The 27,045-nt window shown below is 51.5% G+C and overlaps 1 protein-coding gene across 2 annotated transcripts in view; it reads right to left on the bottom strand.

The window, feature by feature from the left end:
• LRCH4 (leucine rich repeats and calponin homology domain containing 4) overlaps positions 1 to 27,045 on the bottom strand; it is a 65,258-nt gene that overhangs the window by 27,356 nt on the left and 10,857 nt on the right. The window contains exons 8-19 of one of the 2 annotated variants that reach the window (XM_069949834.1): positions 24,192 to 24,279; positions 23,922 to 24,025; positions 23,781 to 23,842; positions 14,279 to 14,443; positions 14,081 to 14,137; positions 11,734 to 11,782; positions 8,819 to 8,870; positions 8,544 to 8,624; positions 8,149 to 8,246; positions 6,657 to 6,794; positions 6,504 to 6,581; positions 2,014 to 2,880 (exon numbers count right to left, since the gene is read on the bottom strand). In XM_069949834.1, the coding sequence (XP_069805935.1) occupies positions 2,644 to 2,880; positions 6,504 to 6,581; positions 6,657 to 6,794; positions 8,149 to 8,246; positions 8,544 to 8,624; positions 8,819 to 8,870; positions 11,734 to 11,782; positions 14,081 to 14,137; positions 14,279 to 14,443; positions 23,781 to 23,842; positions 23,922 to 24,025; positions 24,192 to 24,279 (1,209 nt within the window). In that variant the 3' untranslated portion in view covers positions 2,014 to 2,643. Of the gene's footprint in view, positions 1 to 2,013; positions 2,881 to 6,503; positions 6,582 to 6,656; positions 6,795 to 8,148; positions 8,247 to 8,543; positions 8,625 to 8,818; positions 8,871 to 11,733; positions 11,783 to 14,080; positions 14,138 to 14,278; positions 14,444 to 23,780; positions 23,843 to 23,921; positions 24,026 to 24,191; positions 24,280 to 27,045 lie in introns of those variants that run through there. The other variant, XM_069949843.1, reaches the window with a different exon arrangement.

The following is a 27,045-nucleotide window of genomic DNA, read 5'->3' as shown; positions in this document are numbered from 1 at the left end:
CTGCTGTCAGTATATACAGTGAGTACATAAGAAGCTGCTGTCAGTATATACAGTGAGTACACAGGGAGCTGCTGTCAGTATATACAGTGAGTACACAGGGAGCTGCTGTCAGTATATACAGTGATTACACAGGGAGCTGCTGTCAGTATATACAGTGATTACACAGGGAGCTGCTGTCAGTATATACAGTGAGTATATACAGGGAGCTGCTGTTAGTATATACAGTGAGTACACTTACTAATACTTTGTACTGACCTATTTTACTATAAAGTGGCCAACCCCTTTAAGTGTCCATTGGAACTATTGTGTACACCCAGGTATATGGCGTGTGACGTGCAGTGCCCCAGGTATACGTTGTGTGTGTGTGTGTGTGTGTGTGTGGCGTACCCCAGGTATATGGTGTGTGTGTGACGTGCTGTACCCCAGGTATACGGTGTGTGTGTGTGATGTGGTGTACCCCAGGTATATGGTGTGTGTGTGTGACATGCTGTACCCCCGGTACATGGTGTGTGTGTGTGACGTGCTGTACCCCAGGTATATGGTGTGTGTGTGACGTGGCGTACCCCAGGTATATGGTGTGTGTGTGTGTGACGTGCAGTGCCCCAGGTATACGGTGTGTGTATGTGTAACGTGCAGTGCCCCAGGTATATGGTGTGTGTGTGTGATGTGATGTACCCCAGGTATATGGTGTGTGTGTGATGTGGTGTACCCCAGGTATATGGTGTGTGTGTGACGTGGCGTACCCCAGGTATATGGTGTGTGTGTGTGTGACGTGCAGTGCCCCAGGTATACGGTGTGTGTATGTGTAACGTGCAGTGCCCCAGGTATATGGTGTGTGTGTGTGATGTGATGTACCCCAGGTATATGGTGTGTGTGAGACGTGCTGTACCCCAGGTATACGGTGTGTGTGTGTGTGAGACGTGCCATACCCCAGGTATACGGTGTGTGTGTGTGTGTGACGTGCTATACCCCAGGTATATGGTGTGTGTGTGACGTGCTGTACCCCAGGTATATGGTGTGTGTGTGAGTGACGTGGTGTACCCCAGGTATATGGTGTGTGTGTGACGTGCTGTACCCCAGGTATATGGTGTGTGTGTGTGTGTGACGTGCTGTACCCCAGGTATACGGTGTGTGTGTGACGTGCAGTGCCCCAGGTATACGGGGTGTGTGTGATGTGGCGTACCCAAGGTATACAGCATGTGGTACAGCTGCCGTACACCAGGTATATGGTGTGTGCCATGCAGTACCCCAGGTATAAGGGGTGTGTGTGTGTGTGTGTGACGTGCCATACCCCAGGTATATGGTGTGTGACGTGGCGTACCCCAGGTATACAGCGTGTGCTACAGCTGCCGTACCCCAGGACGTGCCATGCCGTACCCCAGGTATACGGCGTGTAGCACAGCTGCTGTACCCAAGGTATACAGTGTGTGACATGCCGTACCATACCCCAGGTATACGGTGTGTGTGTGAGACGTGGCGTACCCCAGGTATACAGCGTGTGGTACAGCTGCCCAGGTATACGGTGTGACGTGCCGTACTGTACCCCAGGTATACGGCGTGACGTGTCGTACTGTACCCCAGGTATACGGCATGACGTGCTGTACTGTACCCCAGGTATACGGTGTGACGTGCCGTACTGTACCCCAGGTATACAGCGTGATGTGCCGTACTGTACCCCAGGTATACGGCGTGATGTGTCGTACTGTACCCCAGGTATGCGGCGTGACGTGCTGTACTGTACCCCAGGTATACGGCGTGACGCGCTGTACTGTACCCCAGGAATGCGTGTGACAGCAGGGAGGGCGATAAGATAGACTGGTGCATGTGAGCTGCCCAGGAGGTGATCAGAAGAGTGAGAAGTGCCGCTCTTGAGTAGAAACTGCGGCTGAGTAAGACAACGGTAAATCTTTGGTCATCGGATTAGCTGCCGACACATTTCACTTACCTCGGAGCGCCCCCCTATAGTGATGTGGGGAGAGCCCCACCCAATACTACACATGGTACAGCCCGACAACCATTTCCAGCGGGGTTTAATCATAAATATAACTTACGTCATCATCATCATCACTGTACAGTGCAGCTTGTGGCTCCTCAGTGTATTCCCACCCTGGGTATACAGTGTGTACGTACATCTATATACAGTGCTTATATAAATATATTTGGGGGGGTGGGGGGTATACAGGGGTCTGGAGCTCAGGCACTAGGGGCTCTCAGTGCTACATCCTATTCAATATATTATTACTAATACTTTTCTATGTAAGGCAGAACCCTATACAATATATATATCTATCTATATCTGTATTACAGACAGCGGCTCAGGCACTCGTGGGAGGGGATGGGGGGGTGAAGACCCTGAGGAGAGGAAGGCTCCATTACTGAGCGGCTATGTCCTCAGCCAATCAGAGAAGGCAATGTAAGGCACCAGACACTTTGGCTTTAGAGGAGACACAGTCATTGGCCGAGGTGCCAGGACCGACAAGGCACGTGGGGTGGGGGTCTTGCATAGCAGAGAGGTCCAGTTGTGGGGGGCACCAGGCCGGGCACTGTCCTTTACATCTTCTCTCCAGGCACACAGGCAGGGGCCACTATTAGTGCCCCAGCAGGTGTAGTGTATGAGGGGAGATCCCCGGGTGACCCCTCCTCCTACTGGGGGCACAGCTTGCTGTAGGCGACATATAACATCAGCATTAGCAGAGTGTAGAAGAGCAGGAAGCCGTGGTACTGATACAGCAGATGGAGGAGAGGCGTCTCTGCCACGCTGGCGGCACCAGGGACAGAAGCTTCTCCAGAGGCACACAACAGCAGCACAGAGGACACCGTCCTTAGGATGTCATGTAGACGCTCCCCGCCCAGGATGTCCGAGGCCGAGCACAGGTCTCGCTGCACAGAATGGACAGACAAATGAGGAGAAGGGGACAACAGGAAAGAGAAGGGAAAAGAGGGAGCCGGACAGGGACAACAGGAAAGAGAGGGGCAAAGAGGGAGCCGGACGGGGGAGAAGAGGACGAAAGGAAAGAGAAGGGCAAAGAGGGAGCCGGACGGGGGAGAAGAGGAAAGAGAAGGGCAAAGAGGGAGCCGGACGGGGGAGAAGAGGACGAAAGGAAAGAGAAGGGCAAAGAGGGAGCCGGAAGGGGACAGAGGAAAGAGAAGGGCAAAGAGGGAGCCGGACGGGGGAGAAGAGGACAAAAGGAAAGAGAAGGGCAAAGAGGAAGCCGGACCGGGGAGAAGAGGAAAGAGAAGGGCAAAGAGGGAGCCGGACGGGGGAGAAGAGGACAAAAGGAAAGAGAAGGGCAAAGAGGGAGCCGGAAGGGGACAGAGGAAAGAGAAGGGCAAAGAGGGAGCCGGACGGGGACAGAGGAAAGAGAAGGGCAAAGAGGGAGACGGACCGGGGAGAAGAGGAAAGAGAAGGGCAAAGAGGGAGACGGACCGGGGAGAAGAGGAAAGAGAAGGGTAAAGAGGGAGACAGACCGGGGAGAAGAGGAAAGAAAAGGGCAAAGAGGGAGACGGACCGGGGAAAAGAGGAAAGAGAAGGGCAAAGAGGGAGCCGGACCGGGGAGAAGAGGACGAAAGGAAAGAGAAGGGCAAAGAGGGAGCCGGAAGGGGACAGAGGAAAGGGAAGGGCAAAGAGGGAGCCGGACGGGGGAGAAGAGGACAAAAGGAAAGAGAAGGGCAAAGAGGGAGCCGGAAGGGGACAGAGGAAAGAGAAGGGCAAAGAGGGAGCCGGACGGGGACAGAGGAAAGAGAAGGGCAAAGAGGGAGCCAGACCGGGGAGAAGAGGAAAGAGAAGGGCAAAGAGGGAGCCGGACCGGGGAGAAGAGGAAAGAGAAGGGCAAAGAGGGAGCCGGACGGGGGAGAAGAGGACAAAAGGAAAGAGAAGGGCAAAGAGGGAGCCGGACGGGGACAGAGGAAAGAGAAGGGCAAAGAGGGAGACAGACCGGGGAGAAGAGGAAAGAGAAGGGCAAAGAGGGAGACAGACCGGGGAGAAGAGGAAAGAGAAGGACAAAGAGGGAGCCGGACGGGGACAACAGGAAAGAGAAGGACAAAGAGGGAGCCGGACGGGGACAACAGGAAAGAGAAGGACAAAGAGGGAGCCGGACAGGGGAGAAGAGGACAACAGGAAAGAGAAGGGCAAAGAGGGAGCCGGGCGGGGACAGAGGACGACCAGTGGGGAGAAGGGGGGCAGGGTCCACGGGGGAGAGAAATAGCAAAGGATCAGAGAATGAAAGAAGTGGAGGGAAAAATAAAGAGACTTGTTAATACATGAAGCATTAGCAGAGGCACAACAACAGTCCGCAGCACGAACACAGGAAATACATCCCGGACGAGCCCCCAAACCTGCCCTGCCCCCTCCACATGGACACATCTCTACATCCCGGACGAGCCCCCAAACCTGCCCTGCCCCCTCCACATGGACACATCTCTACATCCCGGACGAGCCCCCAAACCTGCCCTGCCCCCTCCACATGGACACATCTCTACATCCCGGACGAGCCCCCAAACCTGCCCTGCCCCCTCCACATGGACACATCTCTACATCCCGGACGAGCCCCCAAACCTGCTCTGCCCCCTCCACATGGACACTGGACTAATATAGAGCAGACAGGACCCATGCACCAGTAAGGAATACAGTACAGCAGGCAGAACCTATACACCAGGGACAGAGGAAAGAGAAGGGCAAAGAGGGAGATGGATGGGGACAACAGGAAAGAGAAGGACAAAGAGGGAGCCGGACGGGGGAGAAGAGGACAACAGGAAAGAGAAGGGCAAAGAGGGAGCCGGATGGAGATAACAGGAAAGAGAAGGGCAAAGAGGGAGCCGGACGGGGGAGAAGAGGACGAAAGGAAAGAGAAGGGCAAAGAGAGAGCCGGACGGGAACAGAGGAAAGAGAAGGGCAAAGAGGGAGCCGGACGGGGACAACAGGGGAAAGAAGGGGCAAAGAGGGAGCCGGACAGGGGAAAAGAGGACAACAAGAAACAGAAGGGCAAAGAGGGAGACGGACGGGGGAAAAGAGGACAACAAGAAACAGAAGGGCAAAGAGGGAGACGGACGGGGGAAAAGAGGACAACAAGAAACAGAAGGGCAAAGAGGGAGACGGACGGGGACAACAGGAAAGAGAAGCGCAAAGAGAGAGACGGACCGGGGAGAAGAGGACAACAGGAAAGAGAAGGGCAAAGAGGGAGACGGACGGGGACAACAGGAAAGAGTAGGGCAAAGAGGGAGACGGACCGGGGACAACAGGAAAGAGAAGGGCAAAGAGGGAGCCGGACGGGGACAACAGGAAAGAGAAGGACAAAGAGGGAGTCGGATGGGGTCAACAGGAAAGAGAAGAAGGGCAAAGAGGGAGCCGGGCGGGGACAACAGGAAAGAGAAGGACAAAGAGGGAGACGGACGGAGACAACAGGAAAGAGAAGAAGGGCAAAGAGGGAGCCGGGCGGGGACAGAGGACAACCAGTGGGGAGAAGGGGGGCAGGGTCCACGGGGGAGAGAAATGGCAAAGGATCAGAGAATGAAAGAAGTGGAGGGAAAATAAATAAATAAAGAGACTTGTTAATACATGAAGCATCAGCAGAGGAACAACAACAGTCCGCAGCACGAACACAGGAAATACATCCCGGACGAGCCCCCAAACCTGCCCTGCCCCCTCCACATGGACACATCTCTACATCCCGGACGAGCCCCCAAACCTGCCCTGCCCCCTCCACATGGACACTGGACTAATATAGAGCAGACAGGACTCATGCACCAGTAATGGACTGTTATATAGCAGACAGGACCCATGTACCAGTAATGGACTGTTATACAGCAGGCAGGACCCATGTACCAGTAATGGACTGTTATAGAGCAGACAGGACCTATACACCAGTAATTGACTGTTATACAGCAGGCAGGACCCATACACCAGTAATGGACTGTTATACAGCAGACAGGACCTATACACCAGTAATGGACTGTTATAGAGCAGACAGGACCTATACACCAGTAATGGACTGTTATACAGCAGGCAGGACCCATACACCAGTAATGGACTGTTATAGAGCAGACAGGACCTATACACCAGTAATGGACTGTTATACAGCAGGCAGGACCCATACACCAGTAATGGACTGTTATACAGCAGGCAGGACCCATAAACCAGTAATGGACTGTTATACAGCATGCAGGACCTATACACCAGTAATGGACTGTTATACAGCATGCAGGACCCATACACCGGTAATGGACTGTTATAGAGCAGACAGGACCTATACACCAGTAATAGACTGTTATAGAGCAGACAGGACCTATACACCAGTAATGGACTGTTATAGAGCAGACAGGACCCATAAACCAGTAATGGACTGTTATACAGCAGGCAGGACCCATAAACCAGTAATGGACTGTTATAGAGCATGCAGGACCCATGCACCAGTAATAGAAGGTTACATTAGTATTTGCAGACCCCACACAGGAGAGCACAGGTTTCCCCCTCAGACCAGATGATTGATATATAGAGTATATATTACCTCGGGGACCCCCAGCCTCCGGCAGGCCTCCAGGAAGCTGTCCACGTTCTTTCTACACTTCACAAGGTTGAGTTTAGGCTGGAAGAGAATAAAGATGGATGAATGGGGGCCGGATGGCAGCACTGGCAGGGTCTCAGATCTCACACATCATACCACAGCGGGTGAAGGCACATTGATGATGGGGATGGTGCGCGGGCGGAGATGGTTCAGCAGCTGGCACAGCGCCACTCCATTAGAGAGAGCCTCACAGAGCGGATCTTCCAGCGTGATGTTCAGATGGGATTCAATGTCCTGGAGAGAGAGACAGCATGGATGTCTATGTGACAGCATGAGAAGACCCCGACCAATAACCTCTGGAGCGCCCATGTGTAACCCCGAGTATACAGCACTATATGTATCATCCAGAAAGGCCCAAACCTCTGGAGCGCCCATGTGTAACCCAGAGTATACAGCACTATATGTATCATCCAGAAAAGCCCAAACCTCTGGAGCGCCCATGTGTAACCCCAAGTATACAGCACTATATGTATCATCCAGAAAGGCCCAAACCTCTGGAGCGCCCATGTGTAACCCAGAGTATACAGCACTATATGTATCATCCAGAAAGGCCCAAACCTCTGGAGCGCCCATGTGTAACCCAGAGTATAAAGCACTATATGTATCATCCAGAAAGGCCCAAACCTCTGGAGCGCCCAAGTATACAGCACTATATGTATTATCCAGAAAAGCCCAAACCTCTGGAGCACCCATGTGTAACCCAGAGTATACAGCACTATATGTATCATCCAGAAAAGCCCAAACCTGTGGAGCGCCTATGTGTAACCCAGAGTATACAGCACTATATGTATCATCCAGAAAAGCCCAAACCTGTGGAGCGCCCATGTGTAACCCCCAGTATACAGCACTATATCATCCAGAAAAGCCCAAACCTCTGGAGTGCCCATGTGTAACCCCAAGTATACCGCACTATGAGTATCATCCAGAAAAGCCCAAACCTCTGGAGTGCCCATGTGTAACCCCAAGTATACCGCACTATGAGTATCATCCAGAAAAGCCCAAACCTCTGGAGCGCCCATGTGTAACCCCGAGTATACAGAGCTAAACATATCACCCAGAAAAGCCCAAACCTCTAGAGCGCCCATGTGTAACCCCCAGTATACAGCACTATATGTATCATCCAAAAAGGCCCAAACCTCTGGAGCACCCATGTGTAACCCTGAGTATACAGCACTATATGTATCATCCAGAAAGGCCCAAACCTGTGGAGCGCCTATGTGTAACCCTGAGTATACAGCACTATATGTATCATCCAGAAAGGCCCAAACCTGTGGAGCGCCCATGTGTAACCCCGAGTATACAGCACTATATGTATCATCCAGAAAGGCCCAAACCTGTGGAGCGCCCATGTGTAACCCCGAGTATACAGCACTATATGTATCATCCAGAAAGGCCCAAACCTGTGGAGCGCCTATGTGTAACCCCCAGTATACAGCACTATATGCATCATCCAGAAAAGCCCAAACCCATTGCAGGTCTCCCTTCAGTCCAGTGCTCAGATATGAACCTCAATCTGTGGGCATGGTGGTCCATGGCTCTGTTGCCTACCAGGGGGAAGACTACAGATATTAGCAGTGGTGCTGTGTACCTTGCGTAGTTGCGCTAATGCAGTCTTCTCATCTGGACGTGGAAGGGAACCTCGTAATCGCACAGGACTACAACTCCCAGCTGAGCTCTGCTCCGAACCTACAGCGATAAACAAGGGTCAAGTATATAAGATGGTAGACAGGATGGTGGGGGAGGGGTAGATGGAATGTGTGCGCCACCCCAGTCCACCCATCCATGTCTAAGGGAACTAAAGAGAGGAGGCACTATGGCTCCCAGCACCACAGCCCTGGCAGCAGTGCTATGTGTAGAGAGAGCAGCGATGGTCATGTGACTATGTGTAGAGAGAGCAGCGATGGTCACGTGACTATGTGTAGAGAGAGCAGCGATGGTCACGTGACTATGTGTAGAGAGAGCAGCAATGGTCAGGAAAGTCACCTGCAGCGCTCCGCATGGCTCCCCTCGAGCAGGACCGGAACAGAAAGCTATTGGGTTTCTGCACCGAAGCAGCAGAAGTCTCTGAAAAAAAGAAGGACTAATGTGAGGGTCAGCCAGGGCCGGGATGGGGCGGGCCGGGCAGCCAGGGCCGGGATGGGATGGGGCGGGCCGGGCAGCCAGGGCCGGGATGGGATGGGGCGGGCCGGGCAGCCAGGGCCGGGATGGGATGGGGCGGGCCGGGCAGCCAGGGCCGGGATGGGATGGGGCGGACATACCTGTGGGCACAGCAGTCGGGGACAGCAGCTTGGACACCTCGGTCTGACTTCCCTGCACAAACATCCAAGAGATTTATCATCAGGACACAGAATCCAAATTACTATTATTGCAAAACTTGTATCACCAGAACCTCTCTATGGTATACCCCGCCCATCTATGGTATACCCCACCCATCTATGGTATACCCCGCCCATCTATGGTATACTTTTTTTTTTTTTTTTTACAATATTTTATTGAAGTTATACATAAATACAAAGTGATAAGAACAATCATAAAATAGATAAACTATGATAAGTCAGTAGACTTATATAAAATTATATAAATAAATATAACAAATCATTAAAACAGACAAAGCAACCAATTATTGCTCTAACATACAATTAAAGTAATATTGTATCATACTATGCTTTATATCAAGTACAGGTAAGTACTCCCAGGGTACCTGCAACCATTGCTTTGTGATACCAAGTTGTATTGGAAAATTGTTGCATAACAGAATTTCTTCTTCTGTAGACAGAACATTCACTATAAAAAGTTTCCATTTTTTCATGAAAGAAATCGTAAACTTTTCATTACTACGTAGGGTATCAATCATTTCCCAATGAAGTGTTTCTTTGAGATTATCAACCAACTCTGGTATTGTAGGGGATGTAGACTTGAGCCAATGATTTAATAGGCATTTAAGAGCTAACAATAGAGTAAGGTGAACTCCGGGAGGAATAGTCTTTGTGGCTGAGAGAGCCTCACCTCCTTCCGTCACGTCGTGGAACAAATAACAGATTGGATCAAAAGGCAAAGACGTGCCCCAAGTGTTTGTTAGAAAAGATTCTATCAATTTCCAAAATAAGTGGCCATGGGGACACAGCCATACACAGTGAAAGAGATCAGCTTTAGATTTAGCGCATTTAGGACAGTGTTGTAAATAACCTTCTAGGTGTTGAGTATAAGAGAGATTAAAAGCATATATTGCTTTGTTTAACAGTCGGAAGTGGAGCTCTCTCAGTTTTGTGTTAGGAGTAGCGGTGTGAACGAATTTAATTCCATTTAATAATCGTTGTTCTAATACATTACATTGTAAGTCGTCATACCATTTTTTCACAAATGTCGGGGGGGCACGGTCAAAAGAAATGGAGGAAAGCATTTGGTATATTGGTGACAGGGAAAGTCGTAAGGTCGTTCTGGAGCAAAGAAGGTCAAACGGTCCCGATTTTTCTGCAATGGCTATTGATTGAACTCGGTTGCTTGCTAATTTGAGAAGTTTATAATACTGTACTTCTTGTTCTTGGGGCAAGTCATATTGTTCTCTCAGTCGATCCCAGGAAAGAAATATTCCTACTTCAGAATCAAGTAAGTGACCTAAAGTAGTGATATTCCTTTCTTTCCATATTGTATGATCAGGGCTTCTAGTTCCAGGTCGGAATAATGGTGAATTCCACAAGGGAAGATATTTAGAAAGTTTGAAGGGTAAATTGTATAGTTTCCTGACAGCTTTCCAAGTCGCTATTGTGTCTCTAAGAATGACATTCTGCCTGAAATGAGAAGGTAATTCAGAGATGGTATTATGAAGGAGTGCGGATAAAGGCCATGGATGGGTAAGGGAGGATTCTAGTGAGAAGTTAGAGAAGTAAGAGGTGTGATTGAGCCAATCTCTAATATGTCTGTATATAGATGCCAGATTGTATAACCTGATATCAGGTAGCTGAGCTCCTCCTCTGTTTTTGGTTGTGCATAAAGTATCATATGATATTCAGGATTTTTTTGATCTCCATATAAAAGCAGTGAATGCAGCTCTAAGTTTAGATATATCTTTATGTTTAAGGAGAATGGGAATCATTTGTATGGGGTATAATAATACTTCTTGTGTGTATAGAGGGGTGATACCAGAGAGGAGACCACGTGTGTATAGAGGGGTGATACCAGAGAGGAGACCACGTGTATATACACACACATGGTCTCCTCTCTGGTATGACCCCTCTATATACACACACACGTGGTCTCCTCTCTGGTATCACCCCTCTATACACACACGTGGCCTCCTCTCTGGTATGACCCCTCTATACACACGTGGCCTCCTCTCTGGTATCACCCCTCTATACACACACGTGGCCTCCTCTCTGGTATGACCCCTCTATACACACGTGGCCTCCTCTCTGGTATGACCCCTCTATACACACACGTGGCCTCCTCTCTGGTATGACCCCTCTATACACACGTGGCCTCCTCTCTGGTAGGACCCCTCTATACACACGTGGTCTCCTCTCTGGTATGACCCCTCTATACACACACATGGTCTCCTCTCTGGTATGACCCCTCTATACACACGTGGTCTCCTCTCTGGTATGACCCCTCTATACACACGTGGTCTCCTCTCTGGTATGACCCCTCTATACACACGTGGTCTCCTCTCTGGTATGACCCCTCTATACACACGTGGTCTCCTCTCTGGTATGACCCCTCTATACACACGTGGCCTCCTCTCTGGTATGACCCCTCTATACACACGTGGTCTCCTCTCTGGTATGACCCCTCTATACACACGTGGTCTCCTCTCTGGTATGACCCCTCTATACACACGTGGTCTCCTCTCTGGTATGACCCCTCTATACACACGTGGTCTCCTCTCTGGTATGACCTCTCCTGAAGGGGCCGCCGGAGTAGTAAACAGATTATGTGCTTTACAGGAGTGCGAGACTCATTCAGAATAAATTGTGCCGGCTGCTCGGAAATGGTCTAGACAGGTGGGAGATGACTCAGAGACTGTGATGTCATGAAGTCATGGGCTCAATAGCAACCTGTAGGACAGGGCGACTGCCGTCTGCACCGACAAGCACAACGCTGAATAATTCTGATCTCTGGAACCTGTCACTATGACAACCCCTCTGTGGCGAGGCGGGGTGGGGGACGGAGCACTTACCTGACTGCGCTGTCTGCTCCAGACTTCAGAGGAGACACCGGCTGCTGGACTAGAAAAGGAGACAATCACAGGTCATAGACAGAGCATTCATACCCAAACGTGTTAAAGGTCAACTCCGCCTCCCTGACCCCCGTGTTCCTACTGCATTGGGGTGTGGGGCTGTGCCATTTGTCGTGCCTTATTAGGATCTTGCTGATCGGCACTCGTTTGCATCCTTGCCCCATATCAGTGTAAATGGACTCTAACCCCTTAAAGGGGGAGTCCGCTTTTTAATACAATTCTTAGGTGTAGTAAAATAGCATTATTACAGCTCACCCTGTGTCCTGATCTTAAAGCAAAATTTGCCATCAGGTACAACACAGGTGGCTCAAAATGCTGCCCGGTTCCCTCTCTAGACTGGTGCACCGGGCAGGCTCTAAGCAGTGGTGGCGGGCCTGTTGTCCCCCAGTGTGGCCATATCCCCTCCATTAATTCTAATGGAGACATGTCACAGAGGGGATATTGTAACACATAGAAACGGGCCTGTTCATAGGAAGGGAGCGGCGAAGAGCGTGGAAAACGGGTAGTGTTTATTAAAGAAAGGACTGCACCAACCAGGTACCATCTGGGTATAACACAGGTCTGACTCCTGAGCTCGCACCACCCGGACCCAAAGTGTACATCATGGATCCCACCCAGCCCCCACCTCCCTGGAGGACCATCCTAGCCAACCCCCACCCTCCAGGAGGACCATCCTAACCAGCCCCCACCTCCCAGGAGGGCCATCCTAACCAACCCCCACCTCCCAGGAGGACCATCCTAACCAGCCCCCACCTCCCAGGAGGACCATCCTAACCAGCCCCCACCTCCCAGGAGGACCATCCTAACCAACCCCCACCTTCCAGGAGGACCATCCTAACCAGCCCAGCAGCCCCCACCCTCCAGGAGGGCCATCCTAACCAGCCCACCAGCCCCCACCCTCCAGGAGGGCCATCCTAACCAGCCCACCAGCCCCCACCCTCCAGGAGGGCCATCCTAACCAGCCCCCACCTTCCAGGAGGACCATCCTAACCAGCCCCCACCTCCCAGGAGGACCATCCTAACCAGCCCCCACCTCCCAGGAGGACCATCCTAACCAGCCCCCACCTCCCAGGAGGACCATCCTAACCAGCCCCCACCTCCCAGGAGGACCATCCTAACCAACCCCCACCTTCCAGGAGGACCATCCTAACCAGCCCAGCAGCCCCCACCCTCCAGGAGGGCCATCCTAACCAGCCCACCAGCCCCCACCCTCCAGGAGGGCCATCCTAACCAGCCCACCAGCCCCCACCCTCCAGGAGGGCCATCCTAACCAGCCCACCAGCCCCCACCCTCCAGGAGGGCCATCCTAACCAGCCCACCAGCCCCCACCCTCCAGGAGGGCCATCCTAACCAGCCCACCAGCCCCCACCCTCCAGGAGGGCCATCCTAACCAGCCCACCAGCCCCCACCCTCCAGGAGGGCCATCCTAACCAGCCCACCAGCCCCCACCCTCCAGGAGGGCCATCCTAACCAGCCCCCACCCTCCAGGAGGGCCATCCTAACCAGCCCCCACCCTCCAGGAGGGCCATCCTAACCAGCCCCCACCCTCCAGGAGGGCCATCCTAACCAGCCCCCACCCTCCAGGAGGGCCATCCTAACCAGCCCCCACCCTCCAGGAGGGCCATCCTAACCAGCCCACCAGCCCCCACCCTCCAGGAGGGCCATCCTAACCAGCCCACCAGCCCCCACCCTCCAGGAGGGCCATCCTAACCAGCCCACCAGCCCCCACCCTCCAGGAGGGCCATCCTAACCAGCCCACCAGCCCCCACCCTCCAGGAGGGCCATCCTAACCAGCCCACCAGCCCCCACCCTCCAGGAGGGCCATCCTAACCAGCCCACCAGCCCCCACCCTCCAGGAGGGCCATCCTAACCAGCCCACCAGCCCCCACCCTCCAGGAGGGCCATCGTAACCAGCCCACCAGCCCCCACCCTCCAGGAGGGCCATCGTAACCAGCCCACCAGCCCCCACCCTCCAGGAGGGCCATCGTAACCAGCCCACCAGCCCCCACCCTCCAGGAGGGCCATCCTAACCAGCCCACCAGCCCCCACCCTCCAGGAGGGCCATCCTAACCAGCCCACCAGCCCCCACCCTCCAGGAGGGCCATCCTAACCAGCCCACCAGCCCCCACCCTCCAGGAGGGCCATCCTAACCAGCCCACCAGCCCCCACCCTCCAGGAGGACCATCCTAGCCAGCCCCCACCCTCCAGGAGGGCCATCCTAACCAGCCCACCAGCCCCCACCCTCCAGGAGGGCCATCCTAACCAGCCACCACCCCTATACACTTACCTGGACCCCTCATTGTGGCTCTGGCCTGATGATGGACAAGGATGGCTCTTCTGCAGGCTGGACAAAAAAAAAAAAAAAACCTGTGATACCTGGTTAGACAAGATGCTGTCTGCCCCTCTACCCTCATGCTGGAAAACACTCTGTGGTGCTGTAAGTTTCTGTGTGATTACAGGCTGTGAAGGGTTACGGGTATCTCACCTCTCCCTGCGGTCCACAGACGGCCGCCGCAGAACGTCCTGTCTCTGCTGGAGCTGCTGCTGCTGACGCTCTCTCTCCTTCCAGATCAGCAGGGTCTCCGGCTGTCGCCGTTCCTCTGTGCTCGGGTCTTGACGTGTGCCGAGAGAAGGGGAAGACGCCTCTGACCTGCCAGACCCGACGCAAGGTTAATGTACAGGGCTCACAGAGCGCTATACAATAATGCACAGGGCTCACAGAGCGCTGCTATACAGTAATATACAGGGCCCACAGAGCGCTATACAGTAATGTACAGGGCCCACAGAGCGCTATACAGTAATATACAGGGCCCACAGAGCGCTGCTATACAGTAATATACAGGGCCCACAGAGCGCTGCTATACAGTAATATACAGGGCCCACAGAGCGCTGCTATACAGTAATATACAGGGCCCACAGAGCGCTGCTATACAGTAATATACAGGGCCCACAGAGCGCTATACAGTAATATACAGGGCCCACAGAGCGCTGCTATACAGTAATATACAGGGCCCACAGAGCGCTGCTATACAGTAATATACAGGGCCCACAGAGCGCTGCTATACAGTAATATACAGGGCCCACAGAGCGCTATACAGTAATGTACAGGGCCCACAGAGCGCTGCTATACAGTAATGTACAGGGCCCACAGAGCGCTGCTATACAGGGCCCACAGAGCGCTGCTATACAGTAATATACAGGGCCCACAGAGCGCTATACAGTAATATACAGGGCCCACAGAGCGCTATACAGTAATATACAGGGCCCACAGAGCGCTGCTATACAGGGCCCACAGAGCGCTGCTATACAGTAATATACAGGGCCCACAGAGCGCTGCTATACAGTAATATACAGGGCCCACAGAGCGCTGCTATACAGTAATATACAGGGCCCACAGAGCGCTGCTATACAGTAATATACAGGGCCACAGAGCGCTGCTATACAGTAATATACAGGGCCCACAGAGCGCTGCTATACAGTAATATACAGGGCCCACAGAGCGCTATACAGTAATGTACAGGCCCACAGATCGCTGCTATACAGTAATGTACAGGGCCCACAGATCGCTGCTATACAGTAATATACAGGGCCCACAGAGCGCTATACAGTAATGTACAGGGCCCACAGAGCGCTGCTATACAGTAATATACAGGGCCCACAGAGCGCTATACAGTAATATACAGGGCCCACAGAGCGCTATACAGTAATGTACAGGGCCCACAGAGCGCTGCTATACAGTAATGTACAGGGCCAACAGAGCGCTGCTATACAGTAATATACAGGGCCCACAGAGCGCTATACAGTAATGTACAAGGCCCACAGAGCGCTATACAGTAATGTACAAGGCCCACAGAGCGCTATACAGTAATGTACAGGGCCCACAGAGCGCTATACAGTAATGTACAAGGCCCACAGAGCGCTATACAGTAATGTACAAGGCCCACAGAGCGCTATACAGTAATGTACAGGGCCCACAGAGCGCTGCTATACAGTAATGTACAGGGCCCACAGAGCGCTGCTATACAGTAATGTACAGGGCCCACAGAGCGCTATACAGTAATGTACAAGGCCCACAGAGCGCTATACAGTAATGTACAAGGCCCACAGAGCGCTATACAGTAATATACAGGGCCCACAGAGCGCTATACAGTAATGTACAGGGCCCACAGAGCGCTGCTATACAGGGCCCACAGAGCGCTGCTATACAGTAATATACAGGGCCCACAGAGCGCTGCTATACAGTAATATACAGGGCCCACAGAGCGCTGCTATACAGTAATATACAAGGCCCACAGATCGCTGCTATACAGTAATGTACAGGCCCACAGAGCGCTATACAGTAATATACAGGGCCCACAGAGCGCTATACAGTAATATACAGGGCCCACAGAGCGCTGCTATACAGGGCCCACAGAGCGCTGCTATACAGTAATATACAGGGCCCACAGAGCGCTGCTATACAGTAATATACAGGGCCCACAGAGCGCTGCTATACAGTAATATACAGGGCCCACAGATCGCTGCTATACAGTAATGTACAGGGCCCACAGAGCGCTGCTATACAGTAATGTACAGGGCCCACAGAGCGCTATACAGTAATGTACAGGGCCCACAGAGCGCTGCTATACAGTAATGTACAGGGCCCACAGAGCGCTGCTATACAGTAATGTACAGGGCCCACAGAGCGCTGCTATACAGTAATGTACAGTGGGGAAAAAAAGTATTTAGTCAGTCCCCAATAGTGCAAGTTCCACCACTTAAAAAGACGAGAGGCGTCTGTAATTGACACCATATTAGACCTCAACTATGAGAGACAGAATGAGAAAACAAATCCAGAAAATCGCATTGTCTGATTTTGTAAGAATTTATTTGCAAATTATGGTGGAAAATAAGTATTTGGTCAGTAACAAAATTTCCTCCCAATCCTTTGTTCTATCTCCTTTGTTGGCAATGACAGAGGTCAGACGTTTTCTGTAAGTTCTCACAAGGTTGGCACACACTGTTGTTCTGTTGGCCCATTCCTCCATGCAGATCTCCTCTAGAGCAGTGATGTTTTGGGGCTGTCGCTTGGCAACACGGACTTTCACCTCCCTCCAAAGGTTTTCTATAGGGTTGAGATGTGGAGACTGGCTCGGCCACTCCAGGACCTTGAAATGCTTCTTACCAAGCCACTCCTTGGTTGCCCTGGCGGTGTGCTTTGGATCATTGTCATGTTGAAAGACCCAGCAGCCACGTTTCATCTTCAATGCCCTTGCTGATGGAAGGAGGTTTGCACTCAAAATCTCACAATACATGGCCCCATTCATTCTTTCATGTACCCGGATCAGTCGTCCTGGCCCCTGTGCAGAGAAACAGCCCCAAAGCCTGATGTCCCCCCCCCATGCTTTACAGTAGGTATGGTGTGTGATGGATGCAACTCAGTATTCTTTTTCCTCCAAACACGACAAGTTGTGTTTCTAGCAAACAGTTCCACTTTGGTTTCATCAGACCATAGGACATTCTCCCAATACTCTTCTGGATCATCCAAATGCTCTCTAGCAAACTGCAGACGGGCCCGGACATGTACTGGCTTAGGCAGTGGGACCCGTCTGGCACTGCAGGATCTGAGTCCCTGGCACTGGCGTAGTGTCTTACTGATGGTAGGCTTTGTTACATTGCTCCCAGCTCTCTGCACTTCATTCACTAGGTTCCCCCCGCAGGGTTCTGGGATTTTTGCTCACCGTTCTTGTGATAATTTTGACCGTACGGGGGGAGATTTGGCTTGGAACCCCAGATCGAGGGAGATTATCAGTGGTCTTGTATGTCTTCCATTTTCTAATTATTGCTCCCACAGTTGATTTCTTCACTCCAAGCTGGTTGCCTATTGCAGATTCAGTCTTCCCAGCCTGGTGCAGGGCTACAATTTTGTTTCTGTTGTCCTTTGACAGCTCTTTGGTCTTCACCATAGTGGAGTTTGGAGTCTGACTGTTTGAGGGTGTGCACAGGTGTCTTTTTATACTCATAACAAGTTTAAACAGGTGCCATTACTACAGGTAATGAGTGGAGGAAAGAGGAGACTCTTAAAGAAGAAGTTACAGGTCTGTGAGAGCCAGAAATCTTGATTGTTTGTAGGTGACCAAATACTTATTTTCCACCATAATTTGCAAATAAATTCTTACAAAATCAGATTTTCAGGATTTGTTTTCTTATTTTGTCTCTCATAGTTGAGGTCTACATATGATGTAAATTACAGACGCCTCTCATCTTTTTAAGTGGTGGAACTTGCACTATTGGTGACTGACTTACTTTTTTACTTACTTTTCCCCCCCACTGCACAGGGCCCACAGAGCGCTATATAGTAATGTACAGGGCCCACAGAGCACTGTGTATACATACACACACCAAGTCTCGCTCCATCCACCAACATCATGTTGCAGCACAGGCTGTACAGGAGTTGGCGGAGGCTTTAGTCCAGGTTTGGGAGAGCCTGACGGGGTCCTGTCCACAGGCTATAGCCTCTCCTGTTTTTACACTGAGGGGACCCACCCACGGGCTGTAGCCTCCGGGATAACATGGTGATGTCCCTTCCTGGATAACATGGTGATGTCCCTTCCTGGATAACATGGAGATGTCACGACTCCCAGGGCTGTGCGGCTGGGGCGGATGATGGCAGGAGGACACTAAGGGACACTGAACATCCCTCTGCCATCATCCTCTTTAGCAGCCACAGCCCGCACAGCTCTGGACATGACATCACCAAGTTATCCAGGAAGTGACATCACCAAGTTATCCAGGAAGTGACATCACCAAGTTATCCGGGAAGTGACATCACCAAGTTATCCGGGAAGTGAAGCCTTGATGCAGTAGTAAGTGCAGGGAAAAAAGCACTTTATAAGCATTTCCTGTAATAAGTGTATATTGGGGATTTGTATAACTTTTGGGGGCAATACAATACTTTAATAAAAATTTTGACTGGACTTCTCCTTTAAATACTTTCCGGTCTATCTGTGATTACTTCGGAGTTCATTGAGCCATGCAGTAGACTGGAATTTTTAGGGATAGTTATTGATTCTGAAAAGATGGGAGTTTTGTTTGCCTGATAGTAAAGCTGTTCTAATCGGTTCCTTAATCTCTGGTGTGATGTCTAGGGGCCCTATTACACCAACAAACTATCTGAGATTTTTTTCAGCCAAAGTCAGGAACAGACTATAAAGCAATCTATTTCCGGCTCTGGCTGTAAAAATCTGTCAGACATCTGTTGGTGTAATAGAACCCTAAGAAAAAAGGGAGATTGAAGGAACTACAGTGTTTACTTGGGAATTTTGTTTTTTGCAGTCGGGGTTATTCCTATGGGGAAGATTTTCTCTCGCCGGCTTTATCTGCTTACTAGAGGTTTAACATCTGCGCCGTCTCCCATCAGGCTGCCCAGGTGTTAGGAGGAGGACTTACTTTTGTGGTATGGGTTTTTGTCTACGTTGAATGGTAGGGCGGGGTGTTGTGAAGCTGCCGACACATTTGGTTTTGCTTTGCTTTCAGCTGAATATCTGGATCAAAGTGAAATAAGTCCCAGGTCTTGTGAACAAAATTGCAGATTCTTTGTCACGTCTCTAGTTTCAGAGATTTTGGCGCCTGGTTCCAGAAGCAGACGGTCAGCCCTGTGGGACCTAACTTGGGACTAGAAATTCATTGTCTGGAACATCATGGCCGTCATATAGTGCTGCGTGGAGAAGGTGGGAAGGGTTCTGTCACACAGGTACTTACCTCTTCCTCCGATCGGTTTGTGACTTTATGTTTTTGGTCTCTGTTGCTCAGTGAGAAACTTTCTTTTTCAGCAGTAAGTAAAGTGAATTATGGTATCTCCTTTTTCCAGAAAAGGCTGTTAGACCCCCACCCATGTCGGCCAAGTTTCAAGTTAAGCAATTGTTAAAAGGTTGGAACTTGTCTAGAGTTATTATTCATAAGAGACGTCCAGTTAGGGCTGGGCGGTATACCGTGAAAATACCGATACCGTCTCTGGCGTTGGTACACCGACCTCAACTGCGCCAGGACGGTATTTGCGGTATTTCAGTGCTGCACGTGTCATAGCACTTGCCGTCCCGCCATGCCTGACAGAGCACCCCCCAACGGCCCCTGCCCGCCCGTCCCTCAGTGCGCCCTGCAATCCTGCACCAGCGTATAACCTCCCCACCCCCTGCCGGACAGGCGCTGACCCGCTCCACATACCCGGGAGTGAGCGGCCGGGGGTACATAAGCTGTATCTCCTCCTCCCCTTGTAACCCACTCAGCATTGGTACGCTTGTGGCCCCGTCGGACGTTTGCACAGGCAGATCCCGGTCTCTGGAGGAGGAGACCGCAGGATCATGTGATGGCGTCCATGAATAGCAAGATCTAGGGCCGCAGTGCAGATCCTCGATCTCGCTATTCAGCTCCAGCACCCGCAGGGACGCCATCACATGATCCTGCGGTCTCCTCCTCCAGAGACCGGGATCTGCCTGTATGAACGTCCGACGGGGCCACAAGCGTACCAATGCTGAGCGGGGTGACAGGGGAGGAGGAGATACAGCTTATGTACCCCCGGCCGCTCACTCCCGGGTATGTGGAGCGGGTCAGCGCCTGTCCGGCTGGGAGAAGGAGATACAGCTTATGCCCCCCCCCACCTTCTGCCCAAACCTCCCCCCCCCTCAGCTGCTTCCCCCCATTCTGCCTAGATCCCCCCCAGCAGCTCCCCCCCTTCTGCCCAGATCCCCCCCAGCTGCTTCCCCCCTTCTGCCCAGATCCCCCCAGCTGCTTCCCCCCCTTCTGCCCAGATCCCCCCCCCGCTGCTCCCCCCCCCTTCTGCCCAGATCCCCCCCCCCCGCTGCTCCCCCCCCCCCAGCTGCTTTCCCCCTTCTGCCCAGATCCCCCTAACTATTTCTTGTAATTCTATAATACATATGAATGCTCAGCTTGGTTATTAATGGAAAATCTGCATAGCTGTATACCTGTATATACATATCTTGTAGTGTGTGTCTGCATAAATACATAAATAATACTGCCACTACAGGACTTGCATATTTGAGTATACAGCTACGTACACACTACAGGATGTGCATATACAGGTATACAGCTATGTACACACTACAGAATGTGCATATACAGGTATACAGCTATGTACACACTACAGAACATGTATATAAAAGGTATACAGCTATGTACACACTACCGGATGTATATATACTGGTATAGGGCTATGTACACAGTACAGGACATGTATACAGCTATGTTGCTGTATACCTGTATATAAACGTCCTGTAGTGTGTACATAGCTGTATATACAGATACTGTACTGTGTACATAGCTGTATACCTGTGTATACATATCCTGTAATGGCTGTATACCTGTATATACACGTCCAGGTCTCAGCTGAGACCCCTAATAATGACAAATAATAATAAGGACAATAGCCTATATGGGCCAGCCTTGTGTTGCTGCTCAGTGAGTTATTTTTTTTAATAAGAGTATAAAAAAAAAAAGTATCACCAGGTTTGCTCGGTCAAGTGGGTGTGGCTTGCAAAAGGGGCGTGTCATAATTATCGCTCAGTTATCGTTACCGCGGCTACATGTACGATTAACCGCGATAATAATTTAGGCCAATATCGCCCAGCCCTACGTCCAGTCACTTTGGAGCTTATGTTCTCATTGTTTAGTACGTTTCCCGACGTGTGTTCCTCTGCCTATGGAGCCCGGCTTTTCAGGGCTGCGTTTGGGGGGGAATTGGTAGTGGTGAATAGATGTTCCACTGTTGGTTTCTGATGTTGTTTGCACTTCTGAGTTGTTGAGGATCAGTGTTAGAAGGTCTGACTGTTCTGCCCAAGGGGTTATGGCTTCTCCTCACGGGCCCAGTCTGAGCGGTGTTAAATTATTTGTCTGTGAGGCCGTGTATATCTGAATTGATCTTGATTCATGCAGATGGATCATTATCCAGATTACAGTTCAGCTTTTCAACGCTGTTTGCAGAATCTGAATTTTGATGGCAGGAATTTCAGCAATCAATCCTTTCAAATTGGCGTGGCTACAGAAGCCTATATGTCTGGTCTGTCACCTACTCTCATTAGGAGGTTAGCAAGATGGGAATCAGGTAGGTTTAGGTTGTATTTACACCCACACTTATTTAGCTGTTTTCTTCTTATAGGTCACTCCCGATAATTGTGCGGGTGATCGGGCACAATGCAAAGGGTTGACACCCCTAATCTAGGATTATCTACTGAGGTAGCTATAGACCTCCATAAAATGGAACCAATTGTTGGATTTAGTGGAAGGGAAGAGTGGGCTGTCCCCTCATGTCGTACACCCAGGAGGCAACGACATTGGGGGCAGGCTGACTACATGCTGCTCCACGACATCAAACTGACTTTTAGTGTTTGAGAAGTTTATATCTGCAATGCATTCTGGCCTTCAGAAATTGGGCCAAGATTAATTTGGTAAGCGAGGTTTCTCACTTCCATCGGTGGTTTATCCTAACCCCATTGTGATCTGGAAGGCTTTCTAGTAGGCCTTTATAGGGCTCATGGTGTCCATCTTTCAGACATCGGCCTAGATATTTTCAATTTGAGGTTGCAAGCACCTGGGCATGGCCCTCGGCCTGGTTTGGGGTATGCTCGGCATGTCGCCCCTTTCGGGGTGGACATGTTTTAATAGATTACTCTGATGATGATGTTTATTAATGAGTTGAGAAAGTTAATAAAGTCATGTGTGCGTAAGCCTGAAATAAACACCGCAGCCATCTATTCCACAAGCCAGATTAGACGGTCTCATGTCTTTATTAGATTAGTACGGGCGGTCATGGTTGGTATGGGGAGGGTTAATGCCAGAAGTTGACACAAATTGACAAACATTTCAGCCATAACTGCAAGGAAAATTGTTTGGGATACAAAGAAAAACCCAGAAACACCAGCTGAAACTAGCAGTGCGGCTGCTTCAGGATGGACAATAAGGAGGCACTGGAAGGAAAATGGGCTGGCATGGCTGGTTGGCCAGAAGAGGCAATTACTGCGCAAATGTCACAAAGTATCTACAATACACCAGACAGCCCAGAGAGAAGCTGCAAAACTTCTGGAACAAGGTCACTTGGAGTGATGAGACTAAAATCCAACTTTTTGTCCACAACCATAAACATTACATTTGTAGAGGTGTCAGTGCGGCCTATGATGGAAGGATCACCATTCCTACTGTAAAGCATGGGGGAGGATCGCTGAGGTTTTGGGGGATGTGTGGGCTACAAAGGCTCAGGAAACTTGGTGAAAGATGAAGGAAAGATGAATGCGGCCGGTTATCAGCAAATACTGGAGGCAAATGTGCACTCATCAGCCTGGAAGCTGCACATGGGACGTACTGGGACGTTCCAACATGACAATGATCCAAAGCACACAGCCAAGCAGAACAAAGCGAAGGTTCTGGAGCAGCCATCTCAGCCTCCTAACCTTAATATCATTGAGCCTCTCTGGGGAGATCTCCAGCATGCAGGTCATAATACAACCCAGGAACTTACAGGAACCAAGAAGAATGGGCGGCTTTACCACCTGAGAACATAAAGAGCCTCATCCACAACTACCACAAAAGACTCCAAGCTGTCATTGATGTTAGAGGGGGCAATACACAGGAGTAAGAACTGGGGGATGGGAACCTTTGATCAGGGTCATTTGGATGGTTTTGGTTGTCGTTATGATGTACAAAGAGAAAACACAGTAGTGTGACAATAAATGGCGTCACCCGACCACTGACCTTGAGGGAAAAAGTTTGTGTTATCAATCATATTCTTTGAAAAAAGGACAAGAAAGCAAAAATTTGGCCGGAGTATGTAAACTTTTGAGCACAACTGTAATAATGTACAGAACACAGAGCGCTCAATGCCGGTCATCTACTGCAATGGCTAGGAATCCTCCTCAATCCCATCTGTTCTGTATAGGATATAAGAGAAGGGCGACAGGGCTCCCCTGAGGCCGTTCCTCATCCCTGAGCCGACCACTTACCCGCACACCATAGTCCTCTCCTCCTGCCGGGGTGTGGAGTGTAAGTCCAGCTTCCTCCTGTCCTGTAATACAGAGTGGACAGGGTGAGTGAGTGCAAACCCTCTATACATCCCAGGGACAGGGGACTATGGCGTCACTCACCTGTGGAGTAACCATCATGTGAAGGCCAGGGTCACACCTCGACTCCTCCTCTTCCTCATTTGTGCTGCTGTCAATGAAATCCAGGATCTCACTGTCTCCATTCGCTGCAATAAAAATAGTGTAATCTACAGGAGTTGAGAAACAAGAGGGGTCACACAATGGCCGACCCACAAACTAGTCCCCCTGACGTGACCACTGTCTACTAAGCTATGTACATGCACTCATATCTATATCCATGCTGTATACAACAGGCTGCAGAGAGATACATACTAGCGCCATTGAGCTTCTCTTTGAATTGTTGCACATCTCGACCCAAACCAGAAACTCTGAAGGAAAGGTCCGACAGTTCATCTGCTGACTGAGGGAGAGAGCAGGGTTAGTGACCGGGAGAGCAGACATGGCTCAGAGGTATGGAGGGGGGCGGGTTATGTGAGGGCACTGCTTCCTGTACAGAGGGGGGCAAGTTATGTGAGGGCACTGCTTCCTGTACAGAGGGGGGCGGGTTATGTGAGGGCACTGCTTCCTGTATGCAGGGGGGCAGGTTATGTGAGGGCACTGCTTCCTGTACAGAGGGGGGCGGGTTATGTGAGGGCACTGCTTCCTGTATGTAGGAGAGCAGGTTATGTGAGGGCACTGCTTCCTGTACAGAGGGGGGCGGGTTATGTGAGGGCACTGCTTCCTGTATGTAGGAGAGCAGGTTATGTGAGGGCACTGCTTCCTGTATGTAGGAGAGCAGGTTATGTGAGGGCACTGCTTCCTGTATGCAGGGGGGCGGGTTATGTGAGGGCACTGCTTCCTGTATGCAGGGGGGCAGGTTATGTGAGGGCACTGCTTCCTGTATGCAGGGGGGCGGGTTATGTGAGGGCACTGCTTCCTGTACAGAGGGGGGCAGGTTATGTGAGGGCACTGCTTCCTGTATGTAGGAGAGCAGGTTATGTGAGGGCACTGCTTCCTGTATGTAGGAGAGCAGGTTATGTGAGGGCACTGCTTCCTGTACAGAGGGGAGCGGGTTATGTGAGGGCACTGCTTCCTGTATGGAGGGGGGCGGGTTATGTGAGGGCACTGCTTCCTGTACAGAGGGGGGCAGGTTATGTGAGGGCACTGCTTCCTGTACAGAGGGGGGCGGGTTATGTGAGGGCACTGCTTCCTGTACAGAGGGGGGCGGGTTATGTGAGGGCACTGCTTCCTGTACAGAGGGGAGCAGGTTATGTGAGGGCACTGCTTCCTGTACAGAGGGGGGCGGGTTATGTGAGGGCACTGCTTCCTGTACAGAGGGGGGCGGGTTATGTGAGGGCACTGCTTCCTGTACAGAGGGGGGCGGGTTATGTGAGGGCACTGCTTCCTGTATGCAGGGGAGCAGGTTATGTGAGGGCACTGCTTCCTGTACCGAGGGGGGCGGGTTATGTGAGGGCACTCCTTCCTGTACAGAGGGGGGCAGGTTATGTGAGGGCACTGCTTCCTGTACAGAGGAGAGCAGGTTATGTGAGGGCACTGCTTCCTGTACAGAGGGGGGCAGGTTATGTGAGGGCACTGCTTCCTGTACAGAGGGGAGCAGGTTATGTGAGGGCACTGCTTCCTGTATGCAGGGGGCGGGTTATGTGAGGGCACTGCTTCCTGTATGTAGGAGAGCAGGTTATGTGAGGGCACTGCTTCCTGTATGCAGGGGGGCGGGTTATGTGAGGGCACTGCTTCCTGTACAGAGGGGGGCAGGTTATGTGAAGGCACTGCTTCCTGTACAGAGGGGGGCGGGTTATGTGAGGGCACTGCTTCCTGTATGTAGGAGAGCAGGTTATGTGAGGGCACTGCTTCCTGTACAGAGGGGGGCGGGTTATGTGAGGGCACTGCTTCCTGTATGTAGGAGAGCAGGTTATGTGAGGGCACTGCTTCCTGTATGCAGGGGAGCAGGTTATGTGAGGGCACTGCTTCCTGTATGTAGGAGAGCAGGTTATGTGAGGGCACTGCTTCCTGTATGTAGGAGAGCAGGTTATGTGAGGGCACTGCTTCCTGTACAGAGGAGAGCAGGTTATGTGAGGGCACTGCTTCCTGTATGCAGGGGAGCAGGTTATGTGAGGGCACTGCTTCCTGTATGTAGGAGAGCAGGTTATGTGAGGGCACTGCTTCCTGTATGCAGGGGGGCGGGTTATGTGAGGGCACTGCTTCCTGTACAGAGGGGGGCAGGTTATGTGAGGGCACTGCTTCCTGTACAGAGGGGGGCGGGTTATGTGAGGGCACTGCTTCCTGTACAGAGGGGGGCGGGTTATGTGAGGGCACTGCTTCCTGTATGTAGGAGAGCAGGTTATGTGAGGGCACTGCTTCCTGTATGCAGGGGGGCGGGTTATGTGAGGGCACTGCTTCCTGTATGTAGGAGAGCAGGTTATGTAAGGGCACTGCTTCCTGTATGCAGGGGGGCGGGTTATGTGAGGGCACTGCTTCCTGTACAGAGGGGGGCGGGTTATGTGAGGGCACTGCTTCCTGTATGTAGGGGAGAGCAGGTTATGTAAGGGCACTGCTTCCTGTACAGAGGGGAGCAGGTTATGTGAGGGCACTGCTTCCTGTATGCAGGGGAGCAGGTTATGTGAGGGCACTGCTTCCTGTACAGAGGGGGGCGGGTTATGTGAGGGCACTGCTTCCTGTATGTAGGAGAGCAGGTTATGTGAGGGCACTGCTTCCTGTACAGAGGGGGGCAGGTTATGTGAGGGCACTGCTTCCTGTACAGAGGGGGGCGGGTTATGTGAGGGCACTGCTTCCTGTATGTAGGAGAGCAGGTTATGTGAGGGCACTGCTTCCTGTACAGAGGGGAGCAGGTTATGTGAAGGCACTGCTTCCTGTACAGAGGGGAGCAGGTTATGTGAGGGCACTGCTTCCTGTATGTAGGAGAGCAGGTTATGTGAGGGCACTGCTTCCTGTACAGAGGGGAGCAGGTTATGTGAAGGCACTGCTTCCTGTACAGAGGAGAGCAGGTTATGTGAGGGCACTGCTTCCTGTATGTAGGAGAGCAGGTTATGTGAGGGCACTGCTTCCTGTATGCAGGGGGGCGGGTTATGTGAGGGCACTGCTTCCTGTATGTAGGAGAGCAGGTTATGTGAGGGCACTGCTTCCTGTACAGAGGGGAGCAGGTTATGTG

Source organism: Dendropsophus ebraccatus, chromosome 1 (genome assembly GCF_027789765.1).
Source record: "Dendropsophus ebraccatus isolate aDenEbr1 chromosome 1, aDenEbr1.pat, whole genome shotgun sequence".
Lineage (NCBI taxonomy): Eukaryota > Metazoa > Chordata > Amphibia > Anura > Hylidae > Dendropsophus > Dendropsophus ebraccatus.
Note: the sequence above shows the minus strand (reverse complement) of the source record. Positions and strands in the feature narration are given on the sequence as shown.